Source organism: Rhyacophila brunnea, unplaced genomic scaffold, assembly GCF_057557595.1.
Source record: "Rhyacophila brunnea isolate RB1 unplaced genomic scaffold, BYU_Rbru_1.0 scaffold_6, whole genome shotgun sequence".
Lineage (NCBI taxonomy): Eukaryota > Metazoa > Arthropoda > Insecta > Trichoptera > Rhyacophilidae > Rhyacophila > Rhyacophila brunnea.
In genome coordinates this window covers 11,383,392-11,406,224 of record NW_028233276.1, presented here as the reverse complement: position 1 = coordinate 11,406,224, position 22,833 = coordinate 11,383,392, and the positions used below count along the sequence as shown (strand labels likewise).

Below are 22,833 nucleotides of genomic sequence, written 5' to 3'. Positions count from 1 at the left end.
TGCCAAGCTCAGCCGGTCAAATGAAGTGACTGTCTTGAAAATTATGGCAAGCAAGATTAGGGCATAATGTTATCGACGCCACAGCCAAAAATTGAGGTTTACGTCATAAATATTTTTTTTACTATAAATCCGACAAGTAGCGTATAAACTTTTTAAAAAATATATGAAGTAAATTAATTTTATGACTTTTTAATACTTCACTTTTTCCACGAGACGGAGCGATAATTTTGGGGATTTCACGAACAGGAGCTGCGCTCCGATGCGTTCCGATCCATTTCGAGCGCTGATTATGGGTTGGTTTTTCAGGGTTTAACTGAGTTATAAAAACTAACCAACAGCATCTGTAAACTGTAGTCTTATTTCAATGGAAACAAATACGTATGACTGACAAAGTTTAATGTGCACTATTTATGTTGGATCTTAACAGCCTACCTCCAACATTCGCCACTGCAATATAAAATAATGTAGATAGAAAACTTTAATCCATATACCTAAGTGCTGGATGTATTTTAAGCAATGATTATTACTCCACGTTGTCAAATAAATAATTATTGACCCTCTGAATTAATTTTTAGAATCGAATGTACGAGTACCTACTGTTGTTAAATTGAGAGCTTTATTGATCAGCCATACATAAAGTTTATTCATGTTCACAATATGGCCTGGCCTCTAAAGACCGTCAAAACTATTTTCACCGTGCCTCGTTGCAGAATCAATAACACAGCTTTGGGAAATCCAACACAAAACAATCGTAAATAGATTGCTCACATACTGAAAGTTATTGCAATTTATTGCTAGAATTAAAGCTTACTACCCCAGAGTAAATCACTTTTAGCTTTCCAGATTTAGATTAAGAGTAGGTAGACCATCAACCTAATATTATAAACTTTTCAATACAAGCTCAGTACGACGACGCTTTCTCATAATTATCTGTACATAATATATGCGGTTTACATTCACTTTCACGATTATAGTCAAATGTTGATTTAGAATTTAGGTGATAAGAAACATTACGAACGTCATTTGACTATGTTATAGTACAGGGGTTCTTAACTTTATTGCGGTAGCGGACGCATTTGAGATTTGGGATAATAGTGGTGGGCTCACGTCATATTTCTAAAAAAAAAAACAAGATTGAAGTATTATGTGTAATATTTATTATATCGGTAGATTTACATTTATTTACATTGAAACGCTTGTGATTTACAAAAGAAGCATAAAACACCCATACAGTTACGTAATAGAAAATAAAAAGAGATCCAATACAATAAAGAGAGAGAAAAATATTCAAAATAACAACTATAAGCCGGCTCGCACATCACAACTCGCCACAACGGCCATAAATCAAAACCTCCGAGACTGCCGGCGAATGTTGCATGATCACACATCTGCCTAGCGCTGCTAGCTCTAGCTCTGCCAAACGCGGCGACAGTCTGGAGAGAAATGGCCGATTCTGCAGCTGTGTGCATGCGCGGAGACGATATTGGCTGGACATCGACATGCAGGCTTTGGCCAATGCAACTCGACGTATGTCGCAGCGTCGCAGAGTCGCAGTTGCATCGGCCAATCTGCGAAGCTCCATTTGATAACGTTTGTTTCTTGGTTTACGATGACGTCACATCGACGAATTCGTCGTAAGACGCATGCGGCGAGTTCTGATGTGCGAGCCCACTTAGTGTGATCTTTGACATTGCATTTCACTTACTTACTAACTTTTCAAAGTCAGGAGTGTAAGATGATAATCCTAATCGTAAACAATTATCAAGGTTGGTATTGGTAATTCTAGATCTTGTTTTTGGTTGTATTATGTTCATGGTGGAAAAAAAGATGAAAAAGATTCGCACAAATATGTGGAACCAAAACAGGATTTAATTTTGTAAGCTTCTTCTTTCATTCTTTTTTTTCAATTTTTGGTGTCTTCTGAAAAAATTTCCGCTCTGTATGGATGTATTAACTGTATTGAATGGATTTAAAAAAAATGTATCCTTCTCTTAGTAACTGTGTAGATAACTGCACATCTTGAATTGCCGAAATAATTTCTCGCTTATTAAAAAATCCTTCACACACCGTATCGGCACCAGTGGGATATGATTTCTTAATTAATTTTCTGTCTAAAAATGGTTTTTTACTTTGTGCCAACAAATGAGAAATTTTAAACCTTGTCGGAGGCATGCGGTTAAGAACCCCTGTTATAGTATTTATATTACAAGGAGTATGTCGCTTATCTATTTTTCCAGTAAACCTACATATTCCAAGAATCAATTTAACTTAATCGGAATCTCCTTAACATTATATTTTTTTTATTATTTACACACGTTTCTGCAGGCCTATTCTAACATATCACTTATCTCCAAAATCAATAAAAAGGTGTAAAATATAATATTATGTCGTATTCAATCAGTTAACTATCTCGGAAAGTTAACTGTCAGGCGAGATATTTTTAAACACGGCGAGCTGTCAAATGTTGAGTAACACTTTTCACAAATGGATAAAAAAGTCCAATTGGAGATTCTCATCGGATGCATTTGGAATCGAGCATGACGCAGTTCGTTGTGTTAACGATTATTGTTGTAGATACCCGCCTTGTGTATGGAATTGCTCAGAGTGATACCAGTGGTATTTGGGAAAAAAATAATGGAAACGTGTTACCATGTTAACTATTGAGAATAGCCCTGCATGTAGGTATATATACTATATAATACCTAATATTGTATTATATGCTACTGTTGGCATAAAACCGTGTAAGTATATCAGTATAATTATCAATTTATAAATCGGTACAGTTAATTCATATTATTTTAAGAAAATCTCACTTTCTCATTTGTTCGTAGGTATGTCCATAGAGTTATAAATAGTGTATATTATACAGCCGATAAATCAGCTGGCTGTAAAAATAGTACACAGTCTCTTGAAAAACGTACCTACTTACATATTAATTAAATTCATAAAAAGGTACAATATAGATCGATGTTGTAATCTTTTTTCGAAAGATAAACTTTCGCTGCGCATTCCAAACTGTTCCAATCGTGATTTTGGCGCCTCGGTGCGGTGTTTCGTATAGGTATCTATCTATCTACCTATGTGCATTATTTTGTTTTTTTACACGCTGCGTTGGCTAAACTGATGCAGCGAACAGACGCTGAATACATTCAAGAAATGCATCGCATCACTAATACCCCAATACATTCATAGCATTATTGTAAATATGCTTCATTTCTTACATTGGCGTGCCTGGCTGCGAAAATGATTGCCGTACAAAATTCAAATAATTTGATTAATAATCATAAATGATTTGAAAATAGAAGCAGGTATCTACGTACAACTATTATTAAAAATTGAATCATTGTAACACTATAAAAATTATAATGAAAAATCAATTAGCACCTTGCCTGAAATTCTCGCGAGTATGTGGGCAATTTGTCTAATTCTAATAGTAATAAATCCAATTGTAAGATTTTCTTCCCCACGTACAGACGTTTCGACCTCGTTGAAAGGCTTATTATCTAACGTTGACACATTATGTATAATGTATTAATGTAGAGTTCTCGGCGTTTTAAACTAGTTTGCCCGGGCGCCAGGCAAAGGTTGCTCAAGGAAAGGCACGTAACCTAGCGCAGAGAAAAAAAATCTGTCACGGAATTATGATTTGAGGTGAACCGAAGCAATTTTTCTGAGCTGTAACTTGGTCATTTTCGCAGCTGTCTATCTGATTAGAAGCACACATTTATCTCCTTTGATTATTGAATTCAATTCAATTCAAATTTATTTATTTTACATATAATGAACATGACAGATTATACATTCAAAACGTTCAAGACATGACATAAAGTAAGTGTTTTCTAAAAATACAGGGTAATGTATAAACAGTAAATAATACAATAATAAAATAAGAAAAATAAAAGTATATTGAAGCACACAGAGTGAACTAGGTTGATAGACCCTACCTTAAACACTTAACAAACACAAAACACCGTCCACCTAAATTCACCTTACGTAAGTGGAATAGGTATATCAATATCCGAAGTGATTTGATTAAACATAGTTATTGCCCTCCCAATTGGCATTACTGATGGAAGGTTAGTTCTGCACTTTGGGAAAACAAACAACGAATGCCCTCGATTCCCAAGAATAATAAACCTACAAGACATTTTTTTTTCAATACTATTCACTTTAATAAGTTCATAAATTACATCTCAATAACAATTAAGCAAAAATGTCTTTGTAAATAAAATGACTGCTTCTTATTTCATTCCTTTTTTTATTAATTTTTATCTTCCCTAAAACTCAGCACATCCAGAGTAACTTTTTAATTAAAATTGTTTCCCCTGTCAATTTTAATTATAATTTTATTAGTATCATTAATATCCCGCCACTGGAAGTTCTTTTCTGAGTTGCCTCCTTTAAAGTAAATTTAAACGTATTCCAAGTATTCCTTTATCTCCTTAGTCGATCATATCAACAATAATGGCGTTTGATGCAACATTCGAATGTAGGTTTCATAATTAATATGATAAGTAGATTAAATGGATATAATATGTATTCTTTATGTATTTATGCTATTATAAATTTGATAAACATACGTTTCCATTGGATTTTTCGAACCGTAGTCCAATTCGATTCCAAGCATTTATCAGATAATAATTGAATGGTTGAAAGTCTATAGGGTCTATGCCAAAAAATTCTATACTTAACTTCAATACAATATATATGCCAAGCCTAATGAAATTCTGAAGGGTCTAAGTTCCACCATTTTTGTCACACAAATACATTGAAATATGGGCGGAGTGTCCCTACATACTCCTCCCCTATACATAGAACGTTTCAATATTGTCCTTGTTTAAATATTTTATTCTTCCTTTGTTTATTTCATCTTTAGAATAATGTAAACTTATTATATTATATTGATGTTCTTCTGTAACTCTGACTCTAAAATAAAAATGTAAGTTTTCATATATGTATGATTTTATTATGTTTATGTTATATCTCAGTTTCACATTTTTGGCACTTAGACCCTATAGACTTTCAACCCTTCAATTATTAATCAATGTAACAAAAAATGCATTATATAGGGGGGGAAATCAGATAAATTTTAGCTGATTTAATGTATATCAGATACACCCATTGGAATCCAATTAGATTCTGATGTGAAAAACGAATGGAATACTTACGTAAATGTTTATTAAATTTATCATAAATAAATATCTTTAATTTGTGTGTAATTTCAGCATGTACCCATTCTACATGTACGTACAAAACTCTCCCATAAGTGCATAGGTACCTACTTATAAAGATCCGAAATAAATTAATATGTTTTCATTATTTTTATTAGGTGGATATTTATTTAATTTATAATGTTTTTTTAAGGTTTCCGTACCTGTGGAACGTAAAGTTATTTCGGCACCTTCAAAAATGATGCAGAAACTAATGAAGAATGAGGAACCGTCCAAGGTCATAATACATTTATATGAGAGTGCATTCTTACCATGTGTTTTTGGCATTATTGCAGTGCTACCAATAACAACATATTTTTTCCAGACATTAACAGTTTTTTTTTACTAATTAAATAGTACCAACCTAGTGATATAATATCAGTGTTTGACTGTTTTACTATAATTTTCCACTAACAGTTTTTGAATAGTTTGTATAAATGTAATGTCTTGCTGATTTAATTTTTTTTTACAAGATTAATCCATTTTACGTTGCCCATTACCCAGGGTTAATATATTTACCCTGCCCATTATGTACTGATATAAACATACATATTATTCAAATGGATTCATTGCATTGGCACCACAGCATAATATGATAGGTTGGTCTCCTGCCCCTTTATTTCTCACACACCCGTAAAATAAGCCACCAACACAGTTTCATCATTCATTACTTTTATGAGTTTATCAGTGGTCTGTACCGACTCTCTCATTTTATAAAAATAACAACGTTTTAGAGTCAATAAACTCATTCTATAGATAAATGTCAATTTTCTTTTTTTATTATTATGTCATATTTTTAACGCCAGTAATGTTAAGTGGCTGTTAGTTAAATATGGATTATAATTGATTGGTGGATGGTCTCTGAAATTTATTTCTATATCTTGTTAGACACTTAGTTCTAGCCTGAATCTCATTTGAAAAAAATATTTTTCAATAAAGTCTCATAATAAATGAATCCTTATGTCCTGTTTGTGCTCGTTACATTATTTTTACCTTTTGTAGATTTTAGTTTTCGATAGAATTTTCATATACTTAGTTATCTTATTAACCTATCCATTTATTTACATGAGCGAACACTACATAACATAAGTTTAAGACGTTCGCAATATGACAGAAAAAATGCAAAGAAAAATAATTGCAATTTTTAAACACAATTAAGTATACCTATTAAAATTTAAATAACAGTCCGACAAAAAAAATAGACGTTAACTTGTAAGGTACCTAGGTAACTTAACGAAAAATGTCTCGTAAGGGTACATCAATCTAGTGTTGCCAACCGTACTATAATACTTATAATATGTGAAATTCCCTAATAATTATTTTAATTCCACGAAAAATGTAAAATACTAAAATTTTTAACTCCAAATATGTCAAAAATACTATAATTCTGCAAAATTGAATAGGAAAAATAATATTCCTGTAAGTAGTACCTACTTACCTAAGGGTACAGACACACAGCATTTCAGTAGACGTGCGCGGACGTAGGGTCTTATTTGATTCCAATTGCTTCCGATTAGAATCACCAGTTGGATTTGTTTTATCAAATTGGTGATTCTAATCGGATGTAATTGGAATTAAATAAGACCTGCGTCGACGCACGTCAACTGCAATACCGTGTATCTGCAGCCTAATATCGTTTTCTTCAGAAATACTACAGAATTACACAACACTGAGCAAAATGAATTTATAAAATTACATCTTCCCAAACTCACGGAAGTGAAATGTAACATTATTTATCCTAAGCAATGAACATAGATATTGCCCCCCAATCAGCAATGTATGTTGTATAATGTGTAATGTATGTTGTGTAATGTATGTCGATAGTGCAATATGGGTAGTAGTGGATGGTTTATATTTTTTCACATGATTAAGTAGATATTTATTACACAAGCATGTAACTGTCAAACATAGTACATACTTATAACGTACCATAAGTATATTTACTATGATATACAATTTCGGGCTGTCCATATTTTCATTTTCGGAAAACCAATTATACTTACTATGGTAACCGTAAATTAAGGTAAGATTTCTTATTACGACCTGTTGACCACCATTTCCCATCGCGGCGCAGCTCGTATCCCCCATCCAAGATAGGGTTTGAATCTAAATGCCTGTCATTAATTAGTCCGCGATCCGAAGGTTGGAGACCCGCGCCAGCTGTGTGAATTTCGTGTTTTTATCAGCCGCGGCATAATATTTTTTTCCTCGGCCGACATGTTTTTGTCTCCGCACGTACTGGCAGCGCTCTTGCTCAGTCGGCGGCCGTCAGTTTTTGCATCTCGCCCCACGCGGCCGGTGCCACGCCGACGCCGCGCCACAATAATATACGCGCCTAAACAAACGTCAATTATTTCGAATTTCGAACAGACCTGCGATACGATACGAATTTCATACATTTTTATGTTGGTGCCGTTGTTTGGTGATTACAGTGGAGGAAAAACTATTTTCCCGTGTATATTAAAATGTTTTGTGAAAAGTTCTGTTTAATCCCGAAAAACAGTGGTTATGGTTACCCATTGTTTTAAAGTTTTTCAATTCTAAGTAACTATCGTAATAGTGTGTTTTTTTAAATTATTTATTGGAATACTGTATACATAATATCTACCATCTAGATTTCTACCTATCTACCTAATCGTATTAAATTTTCCCAATAATATGGTCACACTACACTAGACACATTGTGACATTACAATAATAAATTCGTGACAAACGATTACAATACGTAAATGTGTAATAAAATTATTGATGTAGATTGTAGAATAATGTTCTTTTAATTTTATATTACCTACTTAATGAAACTACATTAAAAATACATTAATTACATTCTCACATCGATACAATTATTGACCCGGCAGATAAGTGTCGCTAGATTTCAAAATCAGCCATGTCCATATTGGATGAATAAGAGAAAAACAGCCTTTTGTTTTCTTAAGTACATAGTCACAAGGGTAAAAGTTTATATTAAGTATTTCGATTATAAAACATTTAAAATTAATAAGTTCCACATTTCGATAATGCAGAAATGTTAGAAACCAGTAGTTCTTCAAAAATTAACAAAAAAGTCAAAAATACTTAAAAGTGGACTTGGCTGATTTTGAAATGATACATATCATTGAAATTAATAAAATTGTATACTATTATTAGGGCGCGAGACCTACCTATTGTTTCATTATTATTTTTATTTTTAAAAAACCATAATGCCCTCTTGAACTAAAAATGTAAACACAGAGTTAATGTATTCGGCTTTTTTAAATGTGGCCAGATGTTGTCTAGCAGAGCTTCTTTGTATGGAATCAGCTGTGCGTTGTCAGTGTTGCATTACCTACTTTCGTCCGTATTCGTTTTCGTTAGTCATTTTATTTTTCCTCCAACAATGCACGCGTTTTAACACTTCAAAGAAATTACTCAGAAAAGTCACTGACATGCAACACTTCGTTAATATTATAAATTATAAACATGATATTGTATTATTATCAGGCATCTATGAACACAATTGCATATTTATAATGTACAATCCTCTCAACTAGGTATATTCTAATTTTAAAAGACAATATTAATTGTCCGTATTAACCGTATTCCTAAATAAATATGATTATAATTTGCCACCCTAAAGACAACAACATTAACCAATAACGAACGATACATTTAAAATAGAACATAGTTTCCCTATGTACGCAGAGCTTTTTGTCACGCTGACTGTAGTAGTACCAGCCACTGTGCTACCTACTGGTTTGATAACAACACTGATGATTTCCTTTTTTCTTTCAAAAGTTTTTAACTTACAATTTAGATCCATTTAGATTCTTAGATTTTTCATTAGGTATAATAATATTATACTTATATTAAACTTCATCACCTACCTACATCTTTATCATGTTTGCTTGATCTACATTAAATTTAATCCGTCAATGCGGATCTCCTCAAACTTACTGGTATTTTAAGTCTTTCCTTTAGTCATTTTGTAGTACAGTCATAATGTAAACTCGTGCTATTTTTCGTGTCCGGAAACTTGTAGTTATGCAGTTCGCCGTATCACACTTCACTGTGAAATTTTGTTCAACCTCTTTGGGTCGTATGGTACTGACATAAAATTCATGCCTAAATAAAACGCGGTTCTCGTCTGTTTACATTTTACAGGAAGCCAGCAGCAAACAAATTTTGAAAATAGCCGATATACTGGATTATTTGTTAGATTAAGTTAGGTTAGGTTTTCATGCTTGAATTGATGATTTTTGCCAAAATTGAATTGAATTAATATTCACATTGAATTTAATAAAGTCGGAGACCGTATAGTATACGGTCATCTCTTTCCGATAAGAAATCTCACAGCGATCTGTGCCACGGTGAAATGTTTTACGTACAATTTACATGTACATTAAGTACCGTTACTTTTATCTTTTTGAGAATTCCCCTTTATCTTGGATGAGTTTTATGTTTACCTTTTATTTCAATATTATCTGCTCTCATTTTCGTTTTAGAACACACTAGGGATGTTTACGTTTTTCTATTAATATTGTACACTTTCACCCTATCAGAAGATTATACTTTCTTGCTCTCTGATAACTTCATTCTTATTATTAATTTATAAATTAGTACGTAGGTACTTACTTTAGCGATTTAACGATTATAGGCACACCGCTTGCTTTAAAAATAGCACCTTTTAGGGCAGTTTGGTGCATCGTAAGTTCTGGTGGGCCTATTGCCTACATATCAGATAAAATTTCAATCCGAACCGTTATCCACCAGTCCGATTGGCCAACGGGTTATAAACGACGCCATTATTTGGACTATAAAAAATAGGAAATAGAAAAAAAAGAGTTTACACATTCCCATCGCTAACAAAGTCTTTGAGTTTTATTGGTCGTTTTATATTGCTAATAAAATACGACTAAACCCGAACGACGTTTTTAGTGATGTGAAAAAAGTGATATCCCCTGCAGATTCCGCTAAATGTTGCCATTTTGTAGTGAAACCGAATAATAACGATTATATATTTATTTGCTTACAAAAAAAAAACAATAAACAACAAACAGCTTCACACTTATTTATTATAAACATAATCGAAATAAATTAGATAATCTAATCAACAACTTTCTGACCTTTATCGACTGTGTCAGAATCTTTTATCAAAGATAGTGATTATTAAAAAATATATTGTACCAAATAATTAAAATAAAACACAAAAACCTCTTTATTTTTTGTTTTTAACTGCACTACCGCTCTCTATTAAAGCAGATATTTACCACATCCACCAATTTAATTGAACTTAATTTGATAATTATTGTAATTTAGCCCCCCCTTCACACTTTATTAAGAGAAATTAATATAATATCCGAATTAAGCAACAATTAAATTGCGTTTACTGATTGGCTTGTTGTATCTTAAATTATTGTGGGGTCCTTTCTTGAACACAGTATAATAATAATTATTCTTTAGTATGTTCATGTTCACAAATTGGTTTTCATGATAGTGATAATTATAATATAATACAAGGAATGCATTTTTATTAGTACTTGTTATCTTTTATTTACATAATATTCTTGTAAAACATCTGTTTTTGCGAACATTTAATAAACAATCGGATAAATTCAACGTTTTATAAAAAGGCATACAATATAAGCACATTGTAAATCGTGATTGCTAGCCATATTTGGTTTTTTAAAAAAAAGAAGACTTCTAATTTAAATTTGAAAAAAGAACATTCCATGTCTCACCTTCCGCGTTCAAAATATAAACACATTAATCATGCGGATTCGCACTGATATTATATTTTGACACAATGAAATGTCAGACCATATTAGTGAACATTTTAAAATGAATGAGCACCCAGTCCTCGAAAGTGTTCCTGGAAATAAATTAAGATTAATTATTTTTTTATTATGTAGTATTGTAAACCAATTTATTTATAGGTATATAGGTACCAGGATAATAATAATAATATTTAAGTCTGTCCAACCCACTATGTTACGTTACTAATCAAACCAATATGGAAAACAATTAATTCTGTATCCAACCTGATGTGTTTTTGTTCATATCAGTGCGGTAAAAAATTATACTGAAACGTAGATTAGGGAGGTACTAGGTACTTTTCGATGTATTATTAACTTGAGTTTAAATCTTCAATATTAATAAATTACTTAATTTACGGGTATCTAAGTTTCGAATAAGTACATTTATTATCATTATACCTATTACACTATCTTCAGTTAGGTTTTTTAGTGTTTGGTACCTAAAAAGAATGCGTGACAAATTTCGATCTCATAAGAGGTCAAATAAAGATTGAGATAATAACAATTATAATATGTTTAATGTAAAGCAACGTTATACACGCCATGAATACGTCATCTCCATAGATGAGTTACTTTTATTCCTCTTGTATCAGTGGTTTTATTTACATTGAGTTCGGAATTTTCTAAAAATTCTACAACATAATTATTCAAATTCATTTTTTTTTTTTACATAAAGTGAATATTACATATTATTAATTTAATACGTTCACAACATGACATCTAGAAACAAAGAAATATTAGTATAACAGTATTATATAAAAGTTATTAAACAGTAGAAAAGTGTAAATACAAAAACATATAAATTAGAATGTACAAGAAAGTACACCGAATGAGCTATGGCATACCCTATTTTAAGAATTTATAAAACAATGCCCACCTATACTCATCCTCACGCAGGTGGAATGTGTCAATATCCGAAGTGATTAGGTACTTAACTAATATGTAATAACCAACTCCTTGCTATGAACGAAACATGTTCTCATCTATGACATTTTAAAATGTATTGATCTTCAATGTTCAAAGATGTCTTGGCTTAGAAACTTTTTACTTTCTCACTTTTTAGTCTCCATATTTAGTATTAACGCTGGTGTGCTTTTTTATTCACGTGCACAGTGTATCAATTCGGTAGTGAAATTTAGGTTATGTGTCAAGTGATAGATTTGTGTTTGTTGACGTCACCCATGACCAAGTGTCGTTTTCACGATTTCAAAGAAAACAAAATTTTATGTGAGCGTGAATCGCTTCTCGGCGAGGCGTCATGATGAAGTGCGAAATGGAGATGTACGTGATGGCGCCGCAGGATGATAGTAGCGTAATGATGCCAGAGAAAACCGAGACTGACCTATCTGAGGCTGAGCTCCTCTATTACGAACTAATGAGAGCGATAGAGGAAGAAGAAGAGGTGAGATACTCTTAAATCTATGTTAACATGACAGATTCTAATTTGTTTTATTATATATTGTAACATCGTCAAAAGTTTTCCTATGCGATTTGAATTTAGAAGAATATTGTCCTTCCAATTTTTATGACGTGTTATAAAAAACTTGAATAAAGAACCAGCACGTTTTCAAGAGGTATAATAATTCTTATCTGAATTTGGAAAAAACACATTTTTAAATTAAAATCTTAAATGTATGTAGTTTTCAATTATTGGAAATTAAAATAAATAACCAGATCTTTCATGTGAAAACATCTTGAAGGTGGCAAAGTCAACACTATTTTATTTTATTTTACAATAGAATTGCATTTTGAATTTAGAATAACTTTGTGTCGACCGGGTATTTGTGAATGAATGTCAAAATGTGTTTAATTAAAACTTATTTAAATTTATATTATGTTTGCCAGTATAATATATACATTTTATGCCGCGTCTTCCCTGTCCATTAAACATAAAAATGTAATAAATGTTGACATTATTTATATTATTACTATCGACCGAAGGTACCTACGTGATGGAATTTGAATTAAAATACATTAGGATTATGTATGTATATTGAACATACATAACTTGAAAACACCTCAGATATAGGTATATATGCCACCAGGATGGTGAAGTTACTATTGCTAACAATAATTAAATGTTCTTCCGGTAAAATTAATTGTTATTTGTGCAATTTTCAATAATCGTGGGCGTTTAAGAATGCCTACGGTGAATCGGTCAGATGATATGAACACAATTTTACACTTCGCCTCACCAACAGAAACTAGTTTGACGGGATGTAATTAACCTCTGTGACAAATTACTACGCATGCGTACTCTTCCCGATCTTATGTAATTATTTGCAGTTTTACAGTTTAATTACTTTATGTAATATATAAGTTTACATTTTACAGATAAAACAACGATTAATCCACTATAAGGAATAGCATATTGGTCAATGTTCAATAGAAAGTCGTGTTATAGTGATTTTGATTCCAAAATCGGTCGGTGGTCTTAGGCTGCAGACACACGGCATTGCAGTGGACGTGCGTAGACGCAGGTCTTATTTGATTCCATTTACATCCGATTAGAATCACCAATTAAATAAAACAAATCCAACTGGTGATTGTAATCATAATATAATGCTAGTTCAGTAGTTACTGGGTATAAAATATTCAACTAGCTGAAAAAGAGTGTCGTTGGTACTAATTTTGTCAAAAATACTATATAATTTAACAGTGCTATCGTACATTTTAATGATCGATCTGCAATGTTGGACAGCAGCAATTTAATAATATCATTAAAACCTACCTATTTCTTATTAAATACCACTAAAATTTTATGTTAATAACTTTTTCTTTTTGCTTCGTCTTATTTCGAAGGTCTTGCAGTCTCCCTATCCTGGGCCAATAGTATCAGTTCCTAACGCGTTACTTAAATTCGCTACGTCCAACGCAACTGGTGCGTTGCCCATCAGGTTGCCATTAGATATAATTAGCATGTTATTTATATGTGGTAATTAAATATTAATTTAAAGGTCCGCAGCGAACGGGTTTTAATCAAGAGAATCTCTTTCTGCGCACGTTTCTGCTGCTACAGTTGTAGTAAATCATATATGCAATTTTTTTGTGCTTGATAGTGACTGCCTAACATTCAGAAACAATTGAGCACGTAAAAGCTGGACGAGTTAATTAATTCATATAAGGGAAAGACTCTGCTGCTAGAGATTTGAGTAAAAGAAAATCTGTCAAATCATTCATTCGATAGATCGGATGAATGATTAGACAGATTTTTATTTTAATCAAATGTCTAGGAGCAGAGTCTTTCCCTTCTATGAATTAGCTAACTCGTCCAGCTTTTACCTGCTCAATTGTTTTTGTCCATCGCACTCATACATAATGTCGGTTGATAAAGAAAAAAAATATTAAAAAATTACAATCATCTGAAATGTTTTAATAAACATAAATGACCATTTTTTGTATTCCGCTACGAATTCACAAACGCAAAATGTACTGACAAACAAGCAAGTGGTCCATATTTTTAATTGGGGGCAAAAATTTACGGTTCCATCAGAAGTAGCGACGTCTTATGGAATTTCGTTTTATTATTAAAGCGTGCAAAATTATAGGAAGTTAACTCATCGAACTGCATACACTTAATAGTAGATAGTTACTGTATGAAAGTGTGAACATTCATTGATCCTATATGTGCATTTATGATTTTGTAGCGACAAAAGTTTATATACCAACAAGGCTTTAGCGAATTTTATCGTATTGTAGGACAATGTCGGTAGTAAGCTAATAAAAAAATCTTGTACCTGCATATAATTAAAAGCATCATATTTACAATAATGAGATGTAAGTACCTAATTCTTCAAGGAATATTAAATATAAAATCAGTAAGTTTTCATGAGACTTTCGGAACACGGTATTATTACATGAATTACTTGATTCCTTCTATTATATTCAGAGCTTTGGAGCGAACCCTTTTTTGGGTTTCTCCGCCCCAGCTTCGCTCCGGGACCTAATACTTGCTCCGGCTCCGCTCCAGGGTCTGCTCCGCTCCGGGTAAAAGTTTTAATAAGTATTATATCTATACAAATGTAAAAAAATAAGTAATTAATATAGTAATTAATAAGTAATAATCATCATTTTAATTATTAATTCTATTAAACAAAACGACAGCAAATCGTCTCTTATTATTTGCCTCTTTTGTCAAAAAAGTGAGGTTATTTATCACTCGGTAGTGTTGTCATATTTAAAATAATTCCAGTGTTGCAAAGTGTCCAAATATACTACCTATTTTCATTGGATTTTACGACGAAAGTTTAATAATAAACAAAAACATCCGGAGCAGTGGATCACTACAAATTTTCGGTGCTCCGGGTAAAATCCCATTGTTCCAGTGCTCCGTGCTCTTGCTCCGAGCTCCGTTCCAACGCTCCGATTATATTAGTACCTATGTGTTTTACCAACTTAATATTCTAAACCTTTACTATTTTACATTTACTATTTTACATTATCTGTTTAGCCTGGATATAATAATGGTAAGAAAACGAGACATTCAGAGACTCGTTGCAAGATTACAAGTAATCGCTGACTATAATATTATATTATTTTACTGGGTCGAATTTCATGCAAACATAATATCATTAATATCACATCACAGCATCATATTATTATGGATAAAATAATACTTTACGTTAATTTTATCACTTTAGTTATGTCTGCAATAAAAAATCTCACTTCGTACGTCGTGATATTTTACATGTGTGATGGCAACATTCCGCGTAAAACCAGTAGGCAATTAACTTCAATAATTTATTGTTTCCATAAAAAGCGGTTGTATCGTGGCAGTATTTAGCATGAAGTGATGTTATCTCGCCCTTCTGAATATTAATTAATCTCGCCTTTTTACTTGTTGTGCGGAATTTTGGCTCAAAAATGACACCGTTATTAACCAGATAATATCAGGTTGATTTTTTTTAAACCCACGCTCGCACGTTTCTTGCCCTTAGTCAAATTAAGATCATGACGCTAGTCTGTTCAGAAAATTATAATTATACTCCTAAGGCATTAAGTCCACTAAAGCAGGCTTACGCGCATTTTCTATGTGAATCGTCGAAAATACAACGTAATCAAATACGCCAGCGCACACTGGATTTGACGACGCACTGTGCCCGCCTCCCCCATGAGTCACCGTTTTTGCTTCTCAGCGATACGAATTAACGAAAATACAACGGAGTCCATTCATTGAACACGGCAAGCAAAATCACGTTCCTCGAAGCGTCGTCGACAGACGGGCGAGAAGCGATTATTTAAGAACAGTGAACTCTTTGTGTAGTTATTGCGTGTCCGATATTAATTACAAGCCCCGAGAAATTTAATAATATTTTTATTGTTTTGTTATGAGAGACGCTGATAATAATAATTATTTTGTGCTCCTTGAGCCCCTTATTACATAGGTGAAGGGTAATGCGCGGGTGGGAGGGGGCCTACTCAGTAGTGAGCGCACCGAACGCTTTTTTGGTGGGCTTTATGCCTAAGGTTCTTTTAACTATACTATGGCTTAAGGTTTAACTGGAGAGTCCTAAAATTATTCGACAAAGGTTTAGTGTGACAATGGATCTATTTGGAATCAAACAAAAATCACCACCGTTTGCGGATCATTCTAATAATCTGTGGTTTATATTGTCTGACTTCAACTGTTTCCTATTTGAATCTATGGGATAAGCTGTCTTGATAATTTCAAATTGTTCCGGTATTGCATGTATGTTTTCGGTTACCTACCTATAAGCTCGGTGGCCAAAGTAAAATCGCCCTTATATACGTACCATTAATGCGTCACCGATCCATTCCAATTAGCTTTTAACAATGTTTTTCTTCAGCCGAACTGCATGTGTCAAATAATGTGCAACAATTTATTATCTCTCGTTATGTAGTCAGTGTCAGTCAAATGTTTCACTGCTACTATTTCCATTCTCTCACTTCCGCCATTCCGCCGACTTCTCATTATTCTAAATGCAGAAGATTGAGTGCAATGAACAGGACAGTACATTTTTTAACAATGTGTGCTCCGAAAAGATGATTATAGATATCAGCAGACTTATTCTAACTAGGTAATACGGTAGCACATTTCTGTTTTTTTATCGATAATAACACGGATATCACTCGGGGTAATTCCATATACTTACTTATTTATTTCACCCTGTCACACCCCAGCATTGGGGCACATAGCAAGTGGCGCGCCACTACCCTCAGTCTCTCGCCAATTCTCGATCGCTTTTGTAGCACCGCTGAAGGGTGAAGGAGGGTCGGCTACGGCGACAGAATCCTTGAGGCTGTGCCAGAAGGGTACGGAGTATCGCACTCTCTGGCGATATCCAGAAATCATGTCCCGACCACGTGAAACGTCTCTTCGTGATTACTTCAATCACCGAGACCTGCCGTGTTCGCTCACGAGCTCTGCGGGTCTATTATATACAAAAGGCTGCTTTCGTCCGCTAAAACCGCTAACTAGGGTATGTTTGTATCAAATTATTAACACATATTGTAACAATTATAATTAGCCGGTATTAATTGTTGCAATAAATTATATATTTTAACGGCATGCCCCCTGCCTGTGCTAAAATTTAGAGCATGAGCGATAGAGAGAGAGACAGTTTCGACTGATTAACTGATTACAATACAATTACAATTATAATATTTCAATATAAAATGTATGTAACAAATACTAACACTTTATCACGTTAGCACGTTAGCGGTCGATAGTCGCCTTTTATATAGAATAGACCCGCTGGTGTTCATATTCCATATATCATATGATTTTGGATCAAGTGATTTGTTAGAATAGCCTTGTTGATAGATAGGGTTGAGAATTGTCAAGATAGGGAAATAGCATAGTTTCCAATACATTGATTATTTTGCTGAAGAAAACGTTAATAACCCACTGTATGTGTTTTGCTATATGACATTGACCTACGTATACATACGGAAAAGTACATAATGGAAAATCATAGTTTCCTGGACAAAATTGCAATGAATGGTTTTGCGTAAACAGAATAACGTTGAACTGCTTATTTAAATTATTGTGAACAATCGTGCATAATTATAGGACATAAATATAAAATATAATCAACAATTTGCGATATTCCTTTTGTCCACCTAGCGGAGATTGATGTTCAGGACCCCACAAGGGGGGGGGGGGCTGAAAGGCTCTAGCCTATGACCCCGGCATGGCGAGTCAGCCAATTAAGTGAGATAAACACACATCACAAATTTGCTCTTAGGCATAAATTATATTATTTCTCGGGGCTTGTAATTACGCAATAACTAAACAATGAGTTCTCTGTTATTAAATAATGACTTCTCGCCCGTTTATCGACGACGCTTCCAGAGCGTGATTTTGCTCGCCGTTTTCAATGAATGGACTACGTTGTATTTTCGTTAATTCGTCCGGCTGAAAAGCCACACAACGGTGACTCATGGGGCAGGCGGGCACAATGCGTCATCAAATCCAGTGTGCGCTGGCGTATTTGATTACGTTGTATTTTCGATGATTCACATAGAAAATGCGCGAGCGCCCCGCAAGCCTGCTTTAGTAGACTTTATGCCTATAGTAAAAAAAAGCCGCAATTTTCCTTTGATAATGATTATATTTTAAAATATCTGATAGTGCGATGTAATTTTAAATTGTGTCATAACTTGATAATTAACTCCATAATTAGAGTGGATGTAAGTATTAAAAATACACTGAATACCCTTAATTTTTACCGTGAACGCCATTTGGAAAACGCTACTGTAGTGCGTCACACTGCCTTTAACCTTGGCGATAGGTAGGTGGGCCCGACAAAGATTCTAGCCTCGGGGCCCGCTTCATGATGTGGGGGCCATGGTCAGGACATTCCACACCGGTAATTAGATTGCTATTACGATTTCCTACATATATAATTATAGTCGTGTTAACTGTATGGAGACTTCTCGTTATTCAAACTGCACCCGACTGAGTGCAACGAAGAGGGTAATCGGTAATAAATAAAACTTCAAATCGAGACCCGCTCGTCGAACAAAGAAAGCATTAACTCCACTTCTTTACTACGATTTAAACACTTGAGAGCGCGTCAAATGATGTGACTGAATTGCTCCAAGTGGGTAGCTGGTTAATCTTGCTGCATTTCCTAAAATGTAAGATAGAGAATTTTAACCGCGCATGTAGGTACTTAGTGTTTTTCGACCGGTCCGCGAAACCCGAGTATTTGATAATAGAATAACAAATATTTTTTTAAGATAACTTTTTTTTATATTTTAAAGTTTAACGTTAATTAAGGTCGCTTGCTATTTTTTACAATTCGATTTTCATAAAGTGTACTAACTTATTTATGTGGTCATTAAACAAGAAAGTATTCTTGAAGATACATAATTTTGAAAACACTTCTGAGAAAATATATTATTATAACATCTCGGGTTTCGCGCCCACGCACATAGACCACTATGCTAAAGGTACCATACTTAATTACGACAAATTTTAACTTATGGCTCTTATAATATTCTCTGATGCGCTTTCTAAATTAAATTATTATCGGCTTTTGTATTTTAAATCAAATTTGGTATTACCTTAATTACTAACCGACGTCACGGATCACTCCAAGATGTTTTAGTGTTGTATCTAGCTTCCCTGAACTTGCTAATAATTTTTATAATATATTTTCTCAGAAGTGTTTTCAAAATTATGTACTTACGTTCAATAATTAGAATGTTACATTCTTAAATCTGTTGAATTATTCGTTGAATAAAAAAAATAATTAATTCAAAAGATGGTATTGTATTGAAACGTAAGTGAGGTTAAGATAGCTATTTTTATTATAATACAACAACTCGCTCCCTAGATAGTTATGATGGCAATTTGCAGGTTAGGGGTCTCTGTCATGAAGTGTACTTATTCGAAATTGTTCGGACCACTTGTGAAATCGGCCGCTGTCCAAACTTGGCGAAACCTCTCCAAAGCCGGCTTCGGGTAAGTGCCAGTGGATGTGTGGCGATTGTATGAGATTCCCGACATTGTTTTCGTCCCAACTATTCGCAATTTCATACGTAGGTACGTATTATTAAACAGCGCGATACGGTAAGGAAAAGCCCGCTGGCCACAAGGAGGAAATTCGCCGTCAAGAAACTTGTGCGGCCGTTTAATGTGCGTTTACCCCCTCTGCTCACACGGCGCCGAAATGCTCGAACACCGAATTGGTCGAACACCAAATTGGCCGATCACCGAATACTCAATAATCACAACAAAAACATTGTATCTCATGTGAATATAATGGGTGTGCTTTATTTCACACACATTACAAATGGCAATTTTATTTTAGATACATTAGTTAGTACTGTTGGTAGTTTAGGTATGCTATGGGCGATTCAACCATAATAGTGCACACTTTTTCCATAATAGTCATATCTAGCAGTGGCGAAGGGTGGAGGTAGGCTGTTAAGATTCGACATAAATAGTGCACACTAAACTTTGTTAGTCATACTTATTTGTTTTCGTTGAATTAAGAATACATATTATTACAGATGGTGTTTAAAATAGTTTTTTTTAATTAATTATGTCCTGCCTAAACCAAACCATAATCAATAAAAAATATTTTACAGAGAAACGAATATTTTTGACAATGATTTGTATTAGGCAGGTTTTGATCGAATTTAAAAAACTAAAAATCACTATCTACACATCGTAGTCTAGTTCAATGAAAACAAATAGGTTTGACTGTTTAGTGTGTACTATTTATGTCGAATTTTAACAGCCTATCTCCACCCTTCGCCACTGAGCAATATAGAAACGTGTAATGAAAGTCAACCATAAAAACCCTAATTAAAAAACGTACATCTTAAACTGATATTATAGATTCATGTTGTTTTGGATTTTTTTTTAATTATGAGCAATGTATGCCTATGTATATAAAATAATATTTATTTAATGATTCAAATTGTCAGTAATATTGTGGTGTTTCGTAACAATCTTCACTTGATTGTTAGTTTCTGACCTAACCTAACGTTGAGCTATAAGAAATTCGAAGTCATTCGTAATATTATATTAGAATAATTCAAATGAATGTGCAAAATTTTCATCATATTATGTACAACATTTTAGAAATTGGTAAGTATTCAAAATGTATTAAGGAGCTCATTCGTTAGGAAAATCAAATCTATCGAAGTGGTTTATTATTATGGTGGTTCTTTTTACATACTTATTATTTTTTTGTCATTGCAGTTTTTCCTGGCTTTGATAACCTCTATAGTTTTCCAATTGTTTAACAATATTATCATTTGACAACTCGAAAGTATCAAATCTGTGGTATTTTTTGGTTTGGCGTAAATACATAAATGCTATAGATATGTATTGGGAAGACATAACAGCAAGCCATGTATAATATCCCTTTTCCTCAGACTTTTTAAAATCCCAACGTATTCGGCGATGATTTAATCGAAATACAATTCGGTGATTATTCGGCGAGATTCGACGCCGTCTGAGCGGGGGCGCACACCACTAGCTTGCGCAGTAAACGTTTTATGGGAATGCCAAAAATCATGCGGCTCGTTCCACCCCACTGATACGCGGCGACGCAGGCTAACTTTGGCCGCCGCTGTTTGCTTATGATAATTTAGAAGTTGACTAAACCAAACTTGGACGAAAAGACGTTTTGGAATTTTGCGCCCCGGGCGCGTTATTATTGCAGATATTTTGATTACATTTAAATAATTTTCAATGTGATTCATTCTTAATTATTATTAACGATACGCCCCGTTATTTAAAAGCGGGGGAAAGCTAGCGTCGGAAATGTGAACTAATTATTGTTTTCACTCAATTTTCAAATGAAATCTATTTTCAGATATAAATCATTTGACATTTTACAACATTAATTGAAGTTGGTCTATATTGATTCTAATTCCTCTGATTAAATGTTCTTTTTCATGCTTTCCAGAATAAGTTGTTTGTGTTTTTAATAAAAACGAAGTTGAAGAAATACTGTGTTCTGTATTATTTATGTAACTAAAGTTTTTTTAATATAAAATTGCCGCACTGTGGCAAAAAATCTCACATTCGTATTATAAGAATGTAAAATAAGTTTTTTTTGTGGTGTTTACTGTCAATTCATGGTGGAAATTCATTGTATTATTAATTTTAATAAAACGTATAATCGCATAGGTAGTAGAAACTAATTCCACTTTAATTAAATACTCGTATGAACTGGACCGGTTTCGTCCGCCTCAGAGGGACTAGTCGCTAATGTCCCACTAACATCTTCAATAAATTTTCCTATACGATATTGTAAATATAAATCACATAGGTAGGTATAATTACCGCTAAAAATACCTAACCGCTAAGGAGAAGCAGGTAACCGATCTCGAGTAAGGAAGAATTCGGGATAAATTTAAAAACGTGTTAAAAAATTGACAACAGCTGCTCTCGGATTATGCATTGACACTCATTTAACGCATTCGCTGCTGAAGAGATAATGAGATTTTAATTGCCCCCTTTAAAATGCACGTTAATTACATCGATCGGCCGCCTGGCCATTACGCGCCGTGCGCGTCTTCTGCGTCCAAAGTATTAATGTTGATATTGCTGCACACTATTGCACGTCTATAATGCGTTGTTCATTTTTGTAGGGCACTCACACATTCAAAACCCTGCGTCAAACTTTACTGTATTGGTATACCTATAGCCTATCTGAGTTATATTTATTATCATTCTGTTCTGTGCATTAAACGCATAAGAATGACTCGAATCCCGACGCTGTTAAGTGAAACTGTTTTTTTTTGTACTTATTTTAATTTCTCTCTCTACTGTACACAATTCTTTATAATAACTGTATTAATAATTATTATTCTCCGCCTGTTATTGGGACCATCACTTTAAA

At 33.5% G+C, this 22,833-nt stretch overlaps 1 protein-coding gene across 9 annotated transcripts in view; it reads left to right on the top strand.

Moving 5' to 3' along the window:
- Positions 1–22,833, top strand: part of Dys (Dystrophin) — a 1,414,635-nt gene that overhangs the window by 1,332,048 nt on the left and 59,754 nt on the right. For 8 of the 9 annotated variants that reach the window (XM_085956687.1, XM_085956682.1, XM_085956685.1 and 5 more), the window contains one exon: positions 5,365–5,448. The exons of the other annotated variant lie outside the window; for it this stretch is intronic. In XM_085956687.1, coding sequence (XP_085812813.1) covers positions 5,365–5,448 — 84 coding nt within the window. The remainder of the gene's footprint in view (positions 1–5,364; positions 5,449–22,833) is intronic. 9 annotated transcript variants of the gene reach the window in all.